The 17,951-nt window shown below is 38.5% G+C and overlaps 1 protein-coding gene across 4 annotated transcripts in view; it reads right to left on the reverse strand.

The window, feature by feature from the left end:
- Positions 1-2,391: 2,391 nt before the first annotated feature.
- The window catches only part of ETFA (electron transfer flavoprotein subunit alpha), a 48,783-nt gene continuing 33,223 nt past the window's right edge, over positions 2,392-17,951 (reverse strand). For all 4 annotated transcript variants that reach the window (XM_030577423.1, XM_030577419.1, XM_030577420.1 and 1 more), the window contains exons 10-12: positions 11,614-11,679; positions 7,086-7,166; positions 2,392-2,651 (exon numbers count right to left, since the gene is read on the reverse strand). In XM_030577423.1, the coding sequence (XP_030433283.1) occupies positions 2,613-2,651; positions 7,086-7,166; positions 11,614-11,679 (186 nt within the window). In that variant the 3' untranslated portion in view covers positions 2,392-2,612. The remainder of the gene's footprint in view (positions 2,652-7,085; positions 7,167-11,613; positions 11,680-17,951) is intronic.

Here is a 17,951-nt window from a genome sequence, read left to right on the forward strand (position 1 = left end):
AAAGCTTTCTGTCACGGTAGCAGTCTATCCCAGAGCCATTTGAAGGTGGTATTTGTATAGTAAGCCCAGGATTATTGAATATTCAGGGATGTAGTTAGCACCTAGTGGATTGTCTGTGACTTGCTTATTTGAGCTCAATAATCTATGTTCTGCAAAATTAAAAGCAGGGGGAGAAAATCTGCACTTAAACTCATTCTTTCCTCAGGGGACATTCAGAGACCCCATAGGCTTGTACCTAGGAAATCTGCTTCCAGCCACACACATCTTGGGCTATCAGTACATGGAGCCAGGCTTTGACTTAGCAGCACCAGTCAGTCATGATCTGTCTTGGCATTGATGCCCAGCTAAGCATGCCCTTTTCCTCCCATGAGTGGACAGAAGCCAGAGATTAACAATGCCGGATTTAGCAATGCTCAACAACATGGAGAATTTTACAAGGAGGCTATGCCAAGCTATACATGAGGAGGGGTGTCCGCAGGTGTAAGGGTTGAGGATAACAGTTAAGCTCTTCTTCTTTACCTTCACCAGTTGCCCTTCTGCAGAAAAAAGTTAGTCTGGGACAGCTTCCTGGGACATCAACTGAGAATTCAAGACTAAGTTTGCTGACACTGATAACAGAAGGGGTATTATGTTGTCTAAGGAAGAGGGGAAGCTATCTAGCACTTTGTGGCATAAATGATTCTCTTCGGTATGGGGAATGTAGAGGAGGCCTTAGTACTAAGTTATTTTGATACTCTAACAAAGGGAATATTTCTCAGAACTCTCAGTAGCTTGAATCATTTATTGGAGTCAGAGGTGGCTTCACTGTTCACACACTTACAATAGTTAAGAACTCTATAGCAGTCATCACACTTTCCTTTCTCTTGACTCTTCTCTTTCTGAATGATGGTTTCATCTTCCTAACACTCAGACAGGCTGTCTGACGTTTCTGGTTTTGGTGGAGCAGTTATTCTCTCTACGGATATGAAAACTCACCTCACACTCCGATTATGTTAACTAATGTGACTGCATTCACAAATCCCAGGCTAAGCACCAACTTTGCTCGATTGTCATTAACACAGGGATCACAACAGAATATCACAAAGTAAATTAAAACTGAGACCACATAAAACTATGAGACTTTTCTAGAAAAGAATCAAGAGATGAGGACATTTTAAAGTATATTTCCCAGGGACCCACCATTGGACATCTGTGACCTACAGCCTATTGCTACATGCACTATTGAGAAAAGCAGTAAATTAGTATTAACTATTGTTTCCTCTGACTAGTTAACCTTATTTACAAAACTTAGACAAATTAAGATTCTTTAAATGTCATACATGTCACTTCTAAACATTAACAGTGATTTGTTAAATCAAAAACACGTTTAGAATTGACAAATTGTCTAGAAATAACTAATTGTTCAAATGCATATTAAGAGTTTCCAGCAGGGGTCAGTGTTTGGACAAAGCATAACTACACACATTCTTGTCACTTGTAGCGTATATACACTTTATGTAAAGAACTTCACTAACAAATATAGCACTACTTTAAGTGGCAAACAGCCAATACTATATTGCAGAGAAGTTGGAGATAATAGCATTGTATAGCAGCCCAAGTAATTCATCCAGTTAAACAGTTCTATACCATCCCCCAATGTTTTATACACAAGCCAAAATTGAGCTTTGTAAAAGCTCTTTTAAGATACACAGTGACTAAAAATCTTGATTTCTGGAGGCTTTCAAGCCCATCCTTCAGATGGCAGTTCTTAAAAAGTTGATAATTTAACCTTACCCCAAAGTAGTCCAGCTGCTGCAGACTTTGTTTGTTTTTAAAGCAAAATAGTTGTTCCAGAAAGAATATAAAACTCTTTCAAGGAGTTTTCCTTACCATAATTAATACTGTGGTTATCATAATATTAACTGACATGATTGGTAAAAACTCTTGGATCAAAACTCCACTCAATAGGAAAGCACTGGCTTTTATTTAAGAACATCATACAGTGACTCAAAGTAGTAATTGTGTACTCACACACCCCTTCTATGCATCAGTATAAAATAAATTACAAGGCAGAAGGAAACTGCTACTAACAAATTAAACCACAATCAAAGCTGAAATTCTGGTTTTAGATCCTGCAGCATATAGTCTTGAGTGTGAAGTCCAGATATAGTAGAAGGAAATTCTTTACTCTCCATTTGGAGAATCTGGAATAAAGTTTTTGAAAGGCTAAACATAACTTGTTCAAATAATCTTATTAGTGATCTTGCCAAAAGAGACATGAGAGAGGCTGTGTTGAGCTAATATATAGTTCAAATGCAAGTCTGTTAGTTTGTAGACAAGTTTCTGGAAAAGAGGGATCATTTTTGTCCCCACCACAAATCCAAGTTTGAGTTAAAAAAGCAGACCCGCTGCTAGATTTTATATTGTATGTTTTATTACAGAATTGGAAAAAAATCAAAACTGTTTGCAGTCAAACAGTAGCTGAAAAGGTGAACGAGTGCAGTACACAAAAGATATTCAGAGTTAGAATTTAGACAATTTGTACGGTTTTTCATTGTTTCAAAATCTGCCTGAAACCAGCAACTCAATGGCATTGCACACAGATTTTTTTTCTTCAAATTTAAAGGGTGCTTTCACTTTTTCTTTAATGCTTCAGTCAGCTCAGGAACTACCTGCAAATTTAAATAGAGAGACAGTAAGTACATACAAATTTCAAAGAAAAGGTTTGCTAGGACTGGGAAAGAAACAGGTTCTGACACGTTATGTTTAGAGCTCATAAAACACAGACAATACCAAGAAATGATTTGATATGCCCAGCCCTCGCAGCCTAATGAAGGCGTGTTTAGATTTAGCTTGTCTTTTTTTTTCCCTCTCTTTTTTTCTTTTTAAAGAATGTTTTACACACCAAACTCAGTCATGGGGCTCAACCCAACTGAAAATCAGATTCTAATCTCAATCAATACAATAACCACTTCTTGGAGGTATTCTGTAATGTCTGTGTACTGAACAGTTGTACAATTCGCCTGTTCAATATTTAAATATCAGGTGATTTTCAACAGAAAAACTAAGAAGCAGTAGTGTTGATATTATGAGAAGCATCTTTATTGTTGCTGTAAGGCCTCATTAGATACACAAGTAGTAGGTTACAGCCATTCTTTCTCCTACTGAAGTCAGTGGAATTAGAACTGCACAGAGCCTTGAGTATCTGAAGATCCTTACGATAATAGTTAAAGGCCCTGGTCCTAAAATTTCTAGTTCCAGCCTGGTTAGGAATAGCAGCGTTGCTTTAGGACGTTACAATACATTTCTGTGACTTACTTAAAAAACAGGTCTAGTTCCTCACATTTTCAGCAAAAATTAATTCCAAAAAGAGATGAGAAAGTGATAGGCAGTAAACAATTACCATGGCCAAAAAAAAATAGTTTAAGCTAAAATGCATCTATTAGTCAGGCTGCAAAAAATTAGTAACTAAGTAATAAAAAAGGGAATTGTTTAATGCTAGTTAAATCAGCTTTTCAATCCCTTTACAGTGTGTCAGTGCCAAAGCCTTGGCATCTGCTGTGCTTCTGCCACTTCACACCAGCCGTGCTGCACTGTAATTCTGACTAGCACTAGGAAGAACAGTTATGCATATAAAGAGTTGGTAGATTAATCTATAGAATACACCTGAAAACCTATCCTAGTCACTTGTGTAAAATATCAATTACCTTGTCTTTCAAGGGGCTGCAGGTTGCCCCAGCTCACAGAGATCCCAGCTGAACTCACCACTGATGAATATAGCCTCTCAATTATTTAAGAGCGCTACATTTCCATTAGGTGGAAAGAATGTGTTCGTACAAAATTTATTAAGGAAATTGTCTACATGTTGTTTCTTCCGAATGTCACTTTGTCTCCAGCTTATTAAAAGGCCCATGTTTACTGCCGAGCCAGCAGGCATTAGTTCAGGAATGGCATTAAGTGCTGGCAGTGTTTCTGCCTACTTTCCTCAGTGGACATACTATGAGCTCATGCCAGTCATACAGATTACATGCTAATAGAGCCCCAAGTGTAACCTGTAGCAGCACTGTGAACAGTTCTGGTAAATGTTCAATCTTTTCTACATAATGGTGAACATGTTTTGGGGGTGACAGGAGGAGTTCAGGTGATGAGCCTCTTTAATATTAGGAAACTGACATGCTTTATCTAGTTCACACTGTACAGAACTAGAACCATCACTCAAACTCTATTCACTCATTCAAATTCAATGTTAACTGCACATTCATTCAGACTTCAACTAAAGAAACTTAGTGATTGTTCAGTATTTGGTCTTTTCTCTTCTCTAATAAGTTCAAAAAAAGGAAATTAAATTGTTAACGTTTCTGAAAGTGAAGTATTTGGGATAACAATCAAGAAAGTCAAACGTGACTATTTCGATCTGCTGTGCTGTGGGAATGATGCATAATGGTACCTGAAATTAAATTCCTTCAATACGCAACAGAGGAGAATGAAAGAGGGAAAGCTTTCCTCAAGACTTTAAATAGCAGACTCCTTTGTGGAAAGGCTAAGATTCCACATAATACTCGGTGAATGGGAGATCCCTGCCTAAGTAGAGTTACTCTTCAGAACGTAGTGCACAGGATGGATGCACTTTTAGTACAAATCTAAATAAAATTCAAATAGATATTTGCAGAGGCACAGATTTCCTCCTCAGAGCTTCTTATTATGGGGATTGTTTTGATAACTTTATGTCGTAACTTTCCCAGAATTAGGAAGAGTCTGGAAAGCAAATCAATGGTAGACAAGAAACAGGACTTCTTAAAACCTTGCTTTCACATAACTCAAACCTGGCTCATCAAGGAAGCCAGTTTCGCTGTGAAATGAGAGAACACATTTCAGAAATGTAGAGGGATAGTTGCCCCAATGCAAAGCACTTATGCTTAATCATGTGCTGAATTCTCATTCATATCAATGGGATTTAAACCTCTGCATAAAATACTTTCCTGAATGAGGGCCAATGAAAAGTTCTGATGGGTAAAACAGGTACTGGATCCTTCCTATAAAGCAGTGGTGGGCAACCTGCGACCCATCAGGGTAATCTGATTGCGGGCTGCAAGACATTTTGCTGACATTGACCCTCCGCAAGGAGCAGTGAACCGCAGCCACTGGGAGGTGCGGGGGGGCCATGCCTGCGAACAGGTAAAGTCAGCAAAACGTCTCGTGGCTCGCAAACAGATTACCCCAATGGGCCGTTTGTGGCCCGCAGGTTGCCCACCACTGCTACAAAAGCTACTACTCATAAGCAGCACAACTTGTGCAATGGTAATTGCTAAAGGAACTCATAATGGACTTGTTAAAATATAATCCTAAATTTGAGTTGAGTTTAAGATGGAGATGCCTGTAGGAATACGTAAGGCAAACACAACCGCATCCTACAGGGAGATACCTACTGGTATGCAAAAAAACCTCAGTGTAAATAAGATTCATACAAGAGTTACAATATTGCTGACATCAGAGCAGGTTGTAAGAAATTTTGGAGAGCATGAGAAGCAATTGGGAAAATGAGACTGCAGATCTGGAAAAGGAGGTGATCATTAAAAATGATAATTAGGATGATTGTGTCAGAGTGAAATGTATATTTTAGTTGCAAAACTGCTAACGTAAATGTTATCCCTAAACAAACACCAAGCTGAATTTCAAGCTCATACACCAATTACATCTGTTCACACCTGCACTGGAAATTAAGAGTATAACTAGCTTCCAAACAACTCTGCATGCCTGCAAACACAGGGGAGATGGGACAGTCTCACTCACCCAACACTGGGATGCTGAAAGTAGGGAAAGAACATGATAGCCTAAGAGACACAGTATGCAGGATTTTTTTAAAACTTCATTGAGGTTTTGGGCTCCACAGAGAAGCCAGAATGTAGACTTAGAAAAATATCCTATGCCAAACTTTTATTCTGTTGGTTTCCAGCTTTATGTATGATCCTTTTAGGAAAGTCACTGGGATGTGTTCTTGAAAACAAGCTTATGACCTTTGGTGAGAAGCAGGGGATGATGGAAAGTGCCTGACTGAGGGTACTCAGTCTAAAATATAGGAATACAAGTGGAGTCTCATCATAGACGCATTTAACTTATGCGATTTTAAACTATATGCACATGGCAAAAAACAAAACAAAAGAGAAAAATAATTTAAATACTGTACCTGAGCATTTGATTATATGAGATTTTTGCCTTATGCGCTGATTTCAGAACCTAACCCCCACGTCAGATGCAACTCCTCTGTAAATACTGCCTGTCCCTAAAAGGTGCTCCCTGTATGCTGGCTGATGTAAGGAGCATGAAAAAAGCCTGATTTGTGAGGAGTAGCAGGAATAATGGACATATTACAAGATAAAATCATTAAAAGGGCAATTGTTCAGCATCTGTAGTAGCTAGTTTTACACCTTAATCTTCTGATAGTTTTACTATTTAAGTTAAACAGTGATGCCAGGATACAGTTATGTCCTACTGGCTATAAAGTGTTATGTTTTCAACATCAGTTTGAGTAAACAATCCAAAGCATCTAAGCTTCCTCCCATATTCTAAGGGCCTCTTCCAGAATGTCTGATTTAATATAGATTATTTTGAACTGTCTTCCTGTCTCAGACTTCATTACACACAGCTCCCATCTAGGTGTGATTTTTTTCCTAGTAATCTAAACTTCTGATAGACAGGGAGGAGCAGGTGCCACTATAATGCAGAGATGCATGGACACAGAAATTTAAAGATTAATGTTTAAATTATAGTCAGTCTACATGGAAATTGAAGGAAAACTTTCCAACAGTTATGAGGAGTGGTTCTCATCTACAAGCAACCACATGTAGTGGGGGACACTTTTAAAGACATCAGAGGAGTCGAACCCATGAGTTCCTTACTCATGCAACATTTTTTACTTCTATCCACATGCTTACATCAGCTTAAACACCATACTTCCTTATTTTTAGTACCTCCTTAAATACATCTTTACTCTTACTTGAAAATTTCATGAAGGAGCAAGTTAAAAAAAAATGCAGAACTGATCTGTGCTAGGGCAGCTCTCAAAAAATTAAGGAGATTTTTTCCCTCCCTCTCAGGGTTACCTTTACCTTAAATAAATCTGCTACCAATCCGTAGTCCGCAACCTGGAAAATCGGCGCTTCTGGATCCTTATTAATAGCAACTATGGTCTGAAAGTAGAAACAAAAACATTTAAAATATACAGCTATAGATTACATTTTGTCCATATAAAAAGTGTCTTAAATTCACACCGGAATATTAGACCCAGCAGATATGGTCAAGTGCATTTGACAAATGCTTCCCATTTCTGCCTTGAAAATAAAAGACTAAAGGAAATCTCAATAAAAACTAAATGTCTACAATAACAACGGAAAAGTTTTTTAAGCTCTGACTATTCTGTGCTCATTTGGTCAACAGCATTTGACAAATGTTTTCAAGACAGAAATGGGAAACAAGACTGTGAAGGAAATCTCAATAAGTGAATTAAAATGTCTACAATAAATAATGGAAACACTTATGGTCTGACTATTCCATGCTCAATTAGCAGGGCTGTCATTTGATGTAGGGGGAGAAGACACTTTCTTAAAAGGCTATAATAAAAAAGGACATCCACTATAAAGCATGAGGTTTAACAAATAAAAACAGGGAAAGACATTTGAAAAAAGGACCATAAAGCCACATACTGGAGACTTAACTATAATGTAGGCAATATCATTTAGTTCACTACACAGCGAATCCCAATGCTAAATACAGAAAACTCCCTCTCCTAGAGGACAGAGTCAGTACTTCTAGACCAAGTCATTTCAAAATAGCCCAAAGACTGCAGTTGCCCAGATAAATAGCCTGTTAAGGGATAGGGAAAGCTCTGTAAACACAAAGCTATACAGCTCACAAAATAAACCCTATGCTGGTTATGGTTATATCTATCACCTAACAATTCAAAGCAGTGAAAAGCCACACAGATATTCTAAACCAACATATTCTTCATACATTTATCTGCGATTCAAAGAGACCTTTCATTCAAATGTGTTTTTCTCCATCCACTACAAGTACTCTGCCAAATCATTAATTTTGCTCAAAAAGTATGATGGTAATAATTAAATGAAATAAGGTTAGAAAATCCTATGTTTCTAAACCACAGAAATGGTTTTCTATAAATAGACACAATCAAAATGTGTGCCTCCAAAACTAAGTTGTATGTTCTAAAGCGGTGGCATTTGAGGGTATTAGTGCATGATCAAGTACCAATTTTCTTTAAGTGTGTTCCCTGGGACATGCCCTATGATTTTTAAATGGAAGTGTTTGAATCAGCCTGCAGCCTTAGGAGCAGCTGATGTTGATGCCAAGTTCCAGCTGCCCTGCTGGTTGCCTGCAGCATTGCAAGGGAGGGAGGAGAATGCTGCTCCACTGCTGTTTCCTTACTGGACCATGGAAGCCCACAGAATAGTAGTTGGACTGACTTCACTTGGCACCTAGAGACAAATAGCAAAGGATGATCTTCCTCCCCAATACAGCCACTCAGGACAGCCCAGGGGGAGGGAGGGGAAGCAGTTATGGCTCCTCAATTCTCTGCCCCAGCCTTGGGCACTAGTTAGAGGAGCATGGAGACTACTCTAAATTTCTGCCAGCTGGCAACATTCCCTTAGGAACCATACATCCAGCTGGGGATAGCCTCACTGCAGGGTGCTGTGGCCACTCCAACAAGGACTGTTTGCAGGAATGCATAGGCACTGGCTGCACTGGTGTTACACCTGGTGAGGACTTCCCTGAAAGGGCTCTTCATGGTGCTTTCTGTTCCTTCTACATTACCTAAGCAGGATAAAGGGCACAAGTCCAGAAACCTGCCCCCAAGTAATGTCATTTTGAAACAAGGTGTTTGGCCCTCTGGTTGAAAAGGCTGGAGAGCACTGCTCTAGAAGAATCTTGTGGAAGTATTATCTAATAGGCATTCAGAAAAATATTCACCACTGGCCTGTTGGAGGGGGAGATGTACCCTCACCATTGTTAGATTTGTTTAAAAACATCTCACCTCAGTTTCTCCTATAATATATTCACTAATTCAAAGAACCTCAGTTACCTGGTATTTCTTAATCAGAGCCAATTTTCTAGGTCATACATTACTTTCACAGTCTTTAGGGGCAGGCAATCAGCAACTCTTCTATCTCCCTTGCACTTCGTAAACAACTGTTTTTAAAATTTGCATTCAGTACAACTTAAAACTTTGTACTTTGGCTACAAGACTGACAACAATCCATCTCCTACCCTGTGTGATCACTCAAATCCATATGTTTTAAGGGTGCAAAATCAAAAGCCGATGAGAAATGACAGCCTCATGTAAACTGGTCATATTTCCATCATTTTATAGCTCCATCATCCTTCTCGTGAAATACTGAAGGAAATCATCAGATGGTAACTTTGGAGAAACAACAAAACAAATACTATACCATTTAAGATTTTCTAAGAGATAGGTCTCTTCACTAAAGCCTTTAAATGATAGTTGTTTTCAGACACTGTATTTAAGACTTAGTCTTTAACAATGCTTCGTAGATTTGAAATATTTTAATCACTGTTCTGTAAAGTGATTGGATTCAGTACATTTAAAAATTATGCTAATCTGATTGGCATGTAAACTAGGTAAGATATTTAAAAAAAAACAAAAAAACTCCTAGAAGGGAAAGGAATTGTGAATCCATAACAGACAAAACAAATAACAGTCCATCCCTTCTGGAAAACTGATTTTTCTACCTTGTTGTAAAAGTACAAATAAATTATACATTTCACTCAGAGAAAGCTTCTCTGACTACTTCTGAAAACATATCCTTAAGTGTGCAAGTTCACAATGCCAGATAATTCACAGTATGGGGGGCGGGAGGAAATCACACAAGAGACTGTAGCCATGGTTACAGTTAGGTTTGTTTTTTTTTTAAACAGTAATATAAATTGGATCTTTTCAGTAAATACAGTACTTAACTGCTTCTACTAAAAAACAGAAGTAGGTCACAGTTCAAGTAAATGTAAAAATAAGTCTTAAGATACACAAGTTTGTTTAAATATAAAATAAATAGTATAAAAAGAGAAAAATTAAACCAAGTAGTATATGACTCAAAGTTACCTAATCTTTTATATGTAATTGGGACCAAACCAAAAAAAAAAGGATTTTCAAAACTTCAGGACACAGTATTGACGAAAGAGAAGGGGATCTTCTGATATTAACAGGAATGCAAATATTCTTTATCACCTTCCCCATCTCTCTCTGTCTAATCTAGCAGAGAAGAGACTAATGTTACACAATTTCACTAATACTGGCATAAAATCTGCCTCTGCCACTGCAGATCCTATTGCCTGCATCTCTCTACCTCATAATCTTCCCTGAAAGTTTTTCCTCCATTGCCCACAGCATATCCTTTAATTTCTCACTCCGGTTATTTTTCCCAACTGTATTAACTCTAAAGCAAGACACAGCTTGAATGAAAAAGGATGTATAAAATGTATTAATCTGCATCTTCCAATGAATTTGCTCTAACCTAAATCTGGAATCCATTCCTATGCCCTCCAATAAAAGTTTGACATTTCACTTAAAAATGTACACACCGAACTGCAGTATTCAGAGGAAACTAGGTGCTAAAATAAAGTTCAAATCATCCTATTATGCAGTTTGGCTCATGCCAAGAATATCATTGGATACTTAACCAAGCTAAATTTGTTACTGTGGACAGAAAGGAATTTTAAGAACTTTTCTTCTGAAATTTCAGAAGATGAAGATCCATTTATCAAAGATAAAAACAGAAACATGCGCTCCACCTAGAAAACAATGGGAGACCCTCACAGGGGTTTTCCACTGCTTTATAAGCTGTTCAGACTTCAGCAGGATGCCACAACAGAAACACATTTAAGCCTATTTGATAAATCTACTTTAACAGAATCTCCTGAAGAAGTTCCAAAAAAATGGCCTCATTTTAAAAATTACTTGGAAAAAAAAACCAACCGCCCCCCAACTTTTTTATTTTTGGCATTGTTATTACTGTACATAATCCTGCCAATCTATTAGGAAATTGTCATTGTCCAGTCCACAGTCAAATTTCCAAATTTACCCCATACATTTCAGCTACTAATGAGTTAAACCTTTTAAAGTTTTATTACCATTTATAATAGGTTTCCATTTGAATGGATAAATGCAGGAATGTCAGAGTCATCTTTTACTTTATGGAATAGTAAGTTCATAATTCAAATCGCACATTGTTATGCATGAATTAATACGTCAGGTTCTGAAATATATGTGAGTGGGACCTATAATATAGTATTCAAGAATGGAATTTTTGTTTAAACAATACATTAAATCAATTAGTCTCTTCTAATGAAACACTTCTGTTTTTGCAACATATTTCTTTTAAAGTGAGCTTACTATTGAAACACTTTCTTTCACAGTATTTAACATAATAGAGCTTTGAGAGCTGACATTTTTAACATGGCAGAACAAACCAATCGTCTTGCTATGTTCACTTTCAACAAATGTTGGAAGAAGTTTCTGCTATATGTATTTTGCCAATAATAATAATAATTAATAATAATAAATAATACTCCTTCTTTCAGTCTTTTCTAATACATGCAGGACTGTACCTTGCTGTCTTTCATCCCTGCTAAATGCTGGATTGCTCCAGATATTCCAACAGCAATATAAAGTTCCTAGAAGAAAATTAAGTATTAGAAGTGAAAGTTTGTATCATCTCATTGAAACTATAAGAAAAATCAATATTGAAGAGTGTTTTAATATACAAATAATTTCTCACCTAGATTACCAAAATCCAGATATCCCAGGGAACAAAATTTGGTTCTCTTGTCTACCTGGCCAGTTTTGGGGTGGGAAATAAAGACCAAAAAAAGCGTCTGGCACATATACAGGGCATCACTGTGATTCTGTGTATGTGAGGTTTGTAGTGTTGTAAATGCATCAGAATACACACTACTCCTTATCTGAAGGATGGGACTGTCACTGTTGGAGGGTCTTTCAGATTCTCTGAAAGATTTTTTTTTTTAATTTAATTTTTTCTATCACTTTTAATTAAATACAGGTTTATTTCTAAACAAACATTTTTTAAATTCAATTTGAAACTGACCACCTTTGTTAAGGCCTAAATTTACTATAATCATTTAATTTAAACACAAAAAAAATATTAAATCAGTATATGTTTTCTAACCAGTTTCAAAGAAATTCACCCACTGACCTAGTGGTATTCACTGGCTATGCACCTGGAACCAGACTTTGCTGACATGCTAAACCAGCTTTTGACAGCAATAACCTCATCTGTAGGTGCAAGAAACAAATATTTTTTTCTTTTCAGTTTTCTCAGCTAGTTCAGTTCCATAACTAGTTCATTCAAAGTTAAGAAACCAAGTGGGAGTGGAAAAAGCAGGAAAGATTATTTTTTCTCTTCCAATCCATGAAAAAAACTAGGTGTGAGAGGGTGAGATCTACTAGTCCTAAAACTGAAGGACACAATGACCAGAAACAAATCAGTTCAATTTGCTAACCTACTTAAGTTAGATTAACTGTTTAACAAATGAGTTAGTTAATTTCATTTGAGAGCTGTGTCAAGCTGCATTAGGATGAAAATTCAAGTAAATATGCACAAAGCTTATGTTTAATTTTTTAAATTAAATCTTTCATGTGCTGATACATAAGAAAAAGTTTATCAAAACATGTTTTGCATTTAAAACTATCAAGTAAATACAAAATGCAACACTCACCATATTCTAACAATAAAAATGTAAAAATTGAGAATCTGAACAAACATAAGTTAAGTTACATAATGGTGTAAAGAAATGTGCACAGACAGAGTGAACCCACCTGGGTAGCAAGAAGCAGCATCAAATTTAGTGCAAAGAGAACATTTAGGTTGCAAATCAACACATTTTTATGTTACTAATAAGAACCAACCTCTCTTTAGAAAAATAAGTACAAATGCAAAACATGATTAAAATCAAGTATTTAAATCATGACTAAAACTGGCAATTTAAATCAATCCACCCTGCTGCTATCTGTCTTGGAGACAAATAGGGCTAAAGTCTCCAGGGTTGTCAATGTGGCAACTTTTACATACTTTATATTTGAAATGGGTAAGAATTTATAAGCAAATAAATCTAAATTCTTCAAAAAGGCTTATTAATATTGGCAGTCTTAATTTATAGAAGAAAAAACTGTTTCCCCTTGGTCTGAAAGTCATCCTGACTACAACCTACTCAAAGCCAGGCACATTTTGAACTCATGGAACAATAGTTTTCAGCCAACAGTCCAAATTTCAGTCAACATTTTATTGTTTGTCTATCTTCAGAAATTCACAGAAGAGAACCAAAGAATACTATTCACCACCTCATTCATAAAGACCAAGACAAGGAGGTCCTAGCCAAAAAGGTCTGTCTAAGTCAAGTCATCATTTCTCATTGCCTTTCACTCACCCACTCTCCAGTCAAGATCCTCCATTTTGAAAACAAAAATTAAAACAATCTTAGTTACAAAACCCAGTTAGTTCATAACACCTATGTCGTAATGCAGAAAGAGCAGAGTGTACATTATGATCAAGGAGGTAAGACTACATTTTTTTAAAATCAAAGTGTGTTCTAGTTCAAATTAGCATTTTTAAGGCAGCAAATTTATCAGGGACCCCAAAAAACCACACAATGCCAGCCATTGTCAATTTAGCCCATTACCTTACTTGAAATATGAGCAATCCACCAAAAATTACCATATATAACAGTATCGGAGGTGCCACAAGACTCTCTGCTGCTTACACATATATAACAGACGTGGGCACACTACGGCCCGCAGGACTGTTCTGCCCAGCCCCTGAGCTCCCAGCAGGGGAACCTAGTCCCCGGCCCCTTCCCCACAGTCACACCACCAAACGGACTGTGCTCTGGGCTGTCGCTCCTGCTGGGCAGCATGGGGAGCACAGCTGGCTCTGGCCAGGTGTCGTGGCTGCGAGCTCCTGCTGCTGGTAAGGGGGCAGGGAGTGGGGGGAGTTGGGTAAGGGAGCGGGGGGATTCTGAGGGGCAGTCAGGGAGGAAGGGATGGTTGGATGGGACAGAGGTTCTCGGGGGGCAGTCAGGGGATGGGGAACAGGGACGGTTGGGAGTGGGAGTCCTGAGGTGGGGATGTGGATAGGGGTCGGGAGGGCAGTTGGGAACTGGGAGCAGCGGGGACTGTATAAGGGGGTGGGATCCTGGGGGGCAGTTAGGGGTAGGGGGTACTGGGAGAGGGTGGGCAGGGGACGAGAAGCAGAGGGCAGCTGAATAGGGGGTGGCAGTCCCGGGGGGGGCGCTGTTCAGGGGCAGGGGTGTGGATAGAGGGCAGGGCAGTCAGGGGACAGGGAGTGGGGGGGGGGTTAGATAGGCTGGAGGTCCTGAGAGGGGCAGTCAGTGGGCAGAAAGTGGGAAAGGGCAGAGGCCAGGCTGTTTGGAGAGGCACAGCCTTCCGTACCCAGCCCTCCATACCGTTGTGCAACCCCAATGTGGCCCTCAGGCCAAAAAGTTTGCCCACCTCTGATATATAAAGACAGTAGAATACAGAATAGAGCACAAGGATAAAGTCCCCATACAGTACAACAAATATTAGAAAGTGATCATGTAACAGTCCTTGTCCTTAACCAAAGGCCTTCTCCAAGCCCACCCTTGGAGTCTTGTTACAGTGTTTCAACCACAGACTTTGCTAGACACAAAACTGAGGTCTCAATTTTGATGCCCCACCCCACATTCCAGGCTTAATTTGGAGGAAAATCAGCTTGGAGCCTCTAATCTTGATTTCTTCCATTTTACAAGAGGCAAGTAGTACTCAGAAAATGATCCCCCAACTTTCCCTAGTCTTTATTATACCCTTCCCCTACTCCCAACTAACTGAAGCACTTTCCCATTTAGCTTTAAAGTGAGCTGAGATCTATTTTTCCTTCTGCAGGCTTAGTGGCCCCAAAGCTACAAATTATGTGCCAGAATCTAGAGCAGTGGTTCCCAAAGTAGGGTTTGCAAAATGTTACAGGGGGTTCTCGGGAAAAAGTTCCCTAATGGTGGACAGAGCTGTCCATAGGGACCCCAGGCAGCACAGGGCCAGCAGCCCAGAGCCTCTGGACTTCCAAGAGTGAAGCAGATCAGAGCAAGCATCTCTCTCACACATGCATCTGACGAAGTGGGTATTCACCCATGAAAGCTCATGCTCCAATACGTCTGTTAGTCTATAAGGTGTCACAGGACTCTCTGCTGCTCTCACATTGAGGAGGTTTAAACTTCGAAACTCCTTATAAGAAATGGAAAAAGGGAGGTGGATTTTTTTTTTCTGTTTTTAAGATTAAATAGGCAGCTAGTATTGTTTTTAAAATTATTAGGAAGAACAAGCTTTGTTGCAACATGCATTGTTTGCCTGGACTGCTCAAGACCTGAATGCTTGTGTAGGAGAAACTCTTTGAGTTGGCTTCTTAAACACCTTCATGCTGTTTCACATCGGATACTCCTTGATGAAACATAGGAGCCTTGTCTTATAACAGGCTTAGTCACAGTGATACAAGCTCCGAAAGTATGTTGCTGTTTTCATAATGTAATAAAAATACTGTAATGATAAATAATAATAGTGTGTAATAAGTGTGTCATAAAACCAAATTTTACATTTCCAAGGTCACTGCTTTTATAATTAATACTCAGGTAAAGGAGAAAATCCCTGGAAATACTCATTTTAGGAGGGGGTTCGCGAGACTGGACATTTTAATGAAAGGGGTTCACAGGTTGTTAAAGTTTGGGAACCACTGATCTAGATCAAGGAAAGGGACTAAACTGTAGCCTTATTGGCTCTTAGCGCGATGTTTCAACTAGAAAGCCTTGGATATGGCTGTTTCCCTTTTTCTTCACCTCAGTTTAATGGCTACCCACTTCTGTTCAAGTTTTCCTTCTAAAATTACATGCACAGATCAAGTTTAGAATCCAAAGTTCCCACACCCTGACTTATTTTAGCAACTCCTGCATGGGGCTTCTCCTTTCCAAGGATTGGGGAGAACACTTCTCAAAAGCACATTTTATTTTACTGGATCCCAGTACAGAAATAGCATTGTTCATTACAGTCTGATACCAAATAAGCCAAATTCCTGCCCCATTCCTCAGGGGAAACAAAGGCGGGGGGCTTGAATTAAGATGACTGGATGTATAAGTTAGGAGAAAATTTACTTATTTCTGCCAAAGTCATCTTCAAAAATTATATTTTTAACATTTTACTTCATTCCTGAATCTCTCTCACTGTTTACATAGAAAAATCTTTAAGAGTGATAAAAATTATATAGAAGCAGCGCAGTGATGATAGGATATTTCCCTTTGAGTATAAGAAGGCTGCAAAAGTAGGAAAAATATGAATAGGGCTATAAAAAGCATCTCAATTCTGAATGTTTTCACAAAGATATCCAATAGTTAGAGACTACAAAATTCATTGAGCTTCCCCCTCCCTTTTACTTAATAGATTACTGCTTGGGGTCACCCCATTTTAACTGCAGCTGCTATGTCTAACAAGTGTAATATAATATGTACACAGAAGGAACCATGGTTAGACTGTAATATTGTAATTATCCCAAAGGAGAAAGTAGAGGCTTAAAAATGTTACTGTAATATGATTTTGAGAGAGATTCATTAAGCGCTGGTCTTCTAGACTACAAGGTTTCTCTTGTCAGTTTGCTATACTTTAAAGACCAGTCTTTAGGAGGAGTCCAATTTACCAAAAGTCAGACAGACATTCATGTCTATTTCCTATTAACATATCTAGAAAATACAAAGATGTTTTTATTAAAAGATCATTTATATACTACCAGTTTTCTTTGTCCGAAAAGACTTAATTGTACGTTTAAGACCTATGCACATCACTAGCCTTTTAGTTTGCCTGCCTTCAGCTTCCAAAGTATGATATCCAACCCATTCTGATTGGTTTTAGTTTGTGTGATAGATCACTTTACGTAAGCAACACTTTCACTTGACTGTCCAATTATAAAGACACTGTGCAGAACAGCCTATTTCCTATTAGTAGTTCCCTACTGCAAAAAGAAAAGAAAAAGAAAATCCCAGTATTAAGAAGGAGACTCAGTTTATAGAGGTTACTGTTTAATTAAATGTACCAAGCTGATTTGACCAATAAAATTTCCAAGCTGCTAGGTGCTGATGTAAGCATCACCAAGGAAGGAACTGGTCACTCACAAGGCTCTCAGCCATATCCCCTGCCAAGATAAGGAAGATTAGGAAAACCGTATTTCCTCTCAGCTCTACGGTGAAGTCTTTGAAATTATTTGTGCTGTAATAGTGCCCAAAGTCCCCAGTCAAGTCTGGCCCTACTGCACCAGGTGCTGCATAAAAACAAAAGAGAACATGAAGCCAGATTTCGTACTGATGCTCTCAGAAGGCACAGTCCAGGTGGAGGGTGGGTAAAAGTGGGTTTATACCATCTGTGTTTTTCCCAGATTTGGAATCCCTGGAGCAAGTTAGAGCACTCGCCGGGGCTGTTCTAACTGTCTGTGACATATGTCAGCCCTATGCTGCTCCTGCACGAGATAAATTTCACCAAGAGGACATGTCAGCTTCTTTACATCACTGGGGTGGCAAAAAAAAAAAGGCAGTTGTGGGGCCAGATTCTAGTCCAGGGTCCTTGCCCTGAAGAGGTCACAGTCCAATCTGAAAAAGGATGCAGCAAGTGAATGCTAGTAACATGCGGGATGGGGGAGAATGCAAAATGATATGAATATGATGACATGGCTAAAACACTATACACTCAGGTTGATGGTTTTGAATAATTTGAACATCCTTCAATATTAGCAAGGAATATATACATTAGAAGGGTTTGGTAAATATGAACAGCATGAGTGTAAGGAAAGGGGAAAGAGGAGAGCTGATGGGGAGATGGTATGGAATGGAGGAACCAAGAAGCACGGAGGATGAAGGGACACTGT

This window comes from Gopherus evgoodei, chromosome 10, assembly GCF_007399415.2.
Source record: "Gopherus evgoodei ecotype Sinaloan lineage chromosome 10, rGopEvg1_v1.p, whole genome shotgun sequence".
NCBI classification, from domain to species: Eukaryota; Metazoa; Chordata; order Testudines; family Testudinidae; genus Gopherus; species Gopherus evgoodei.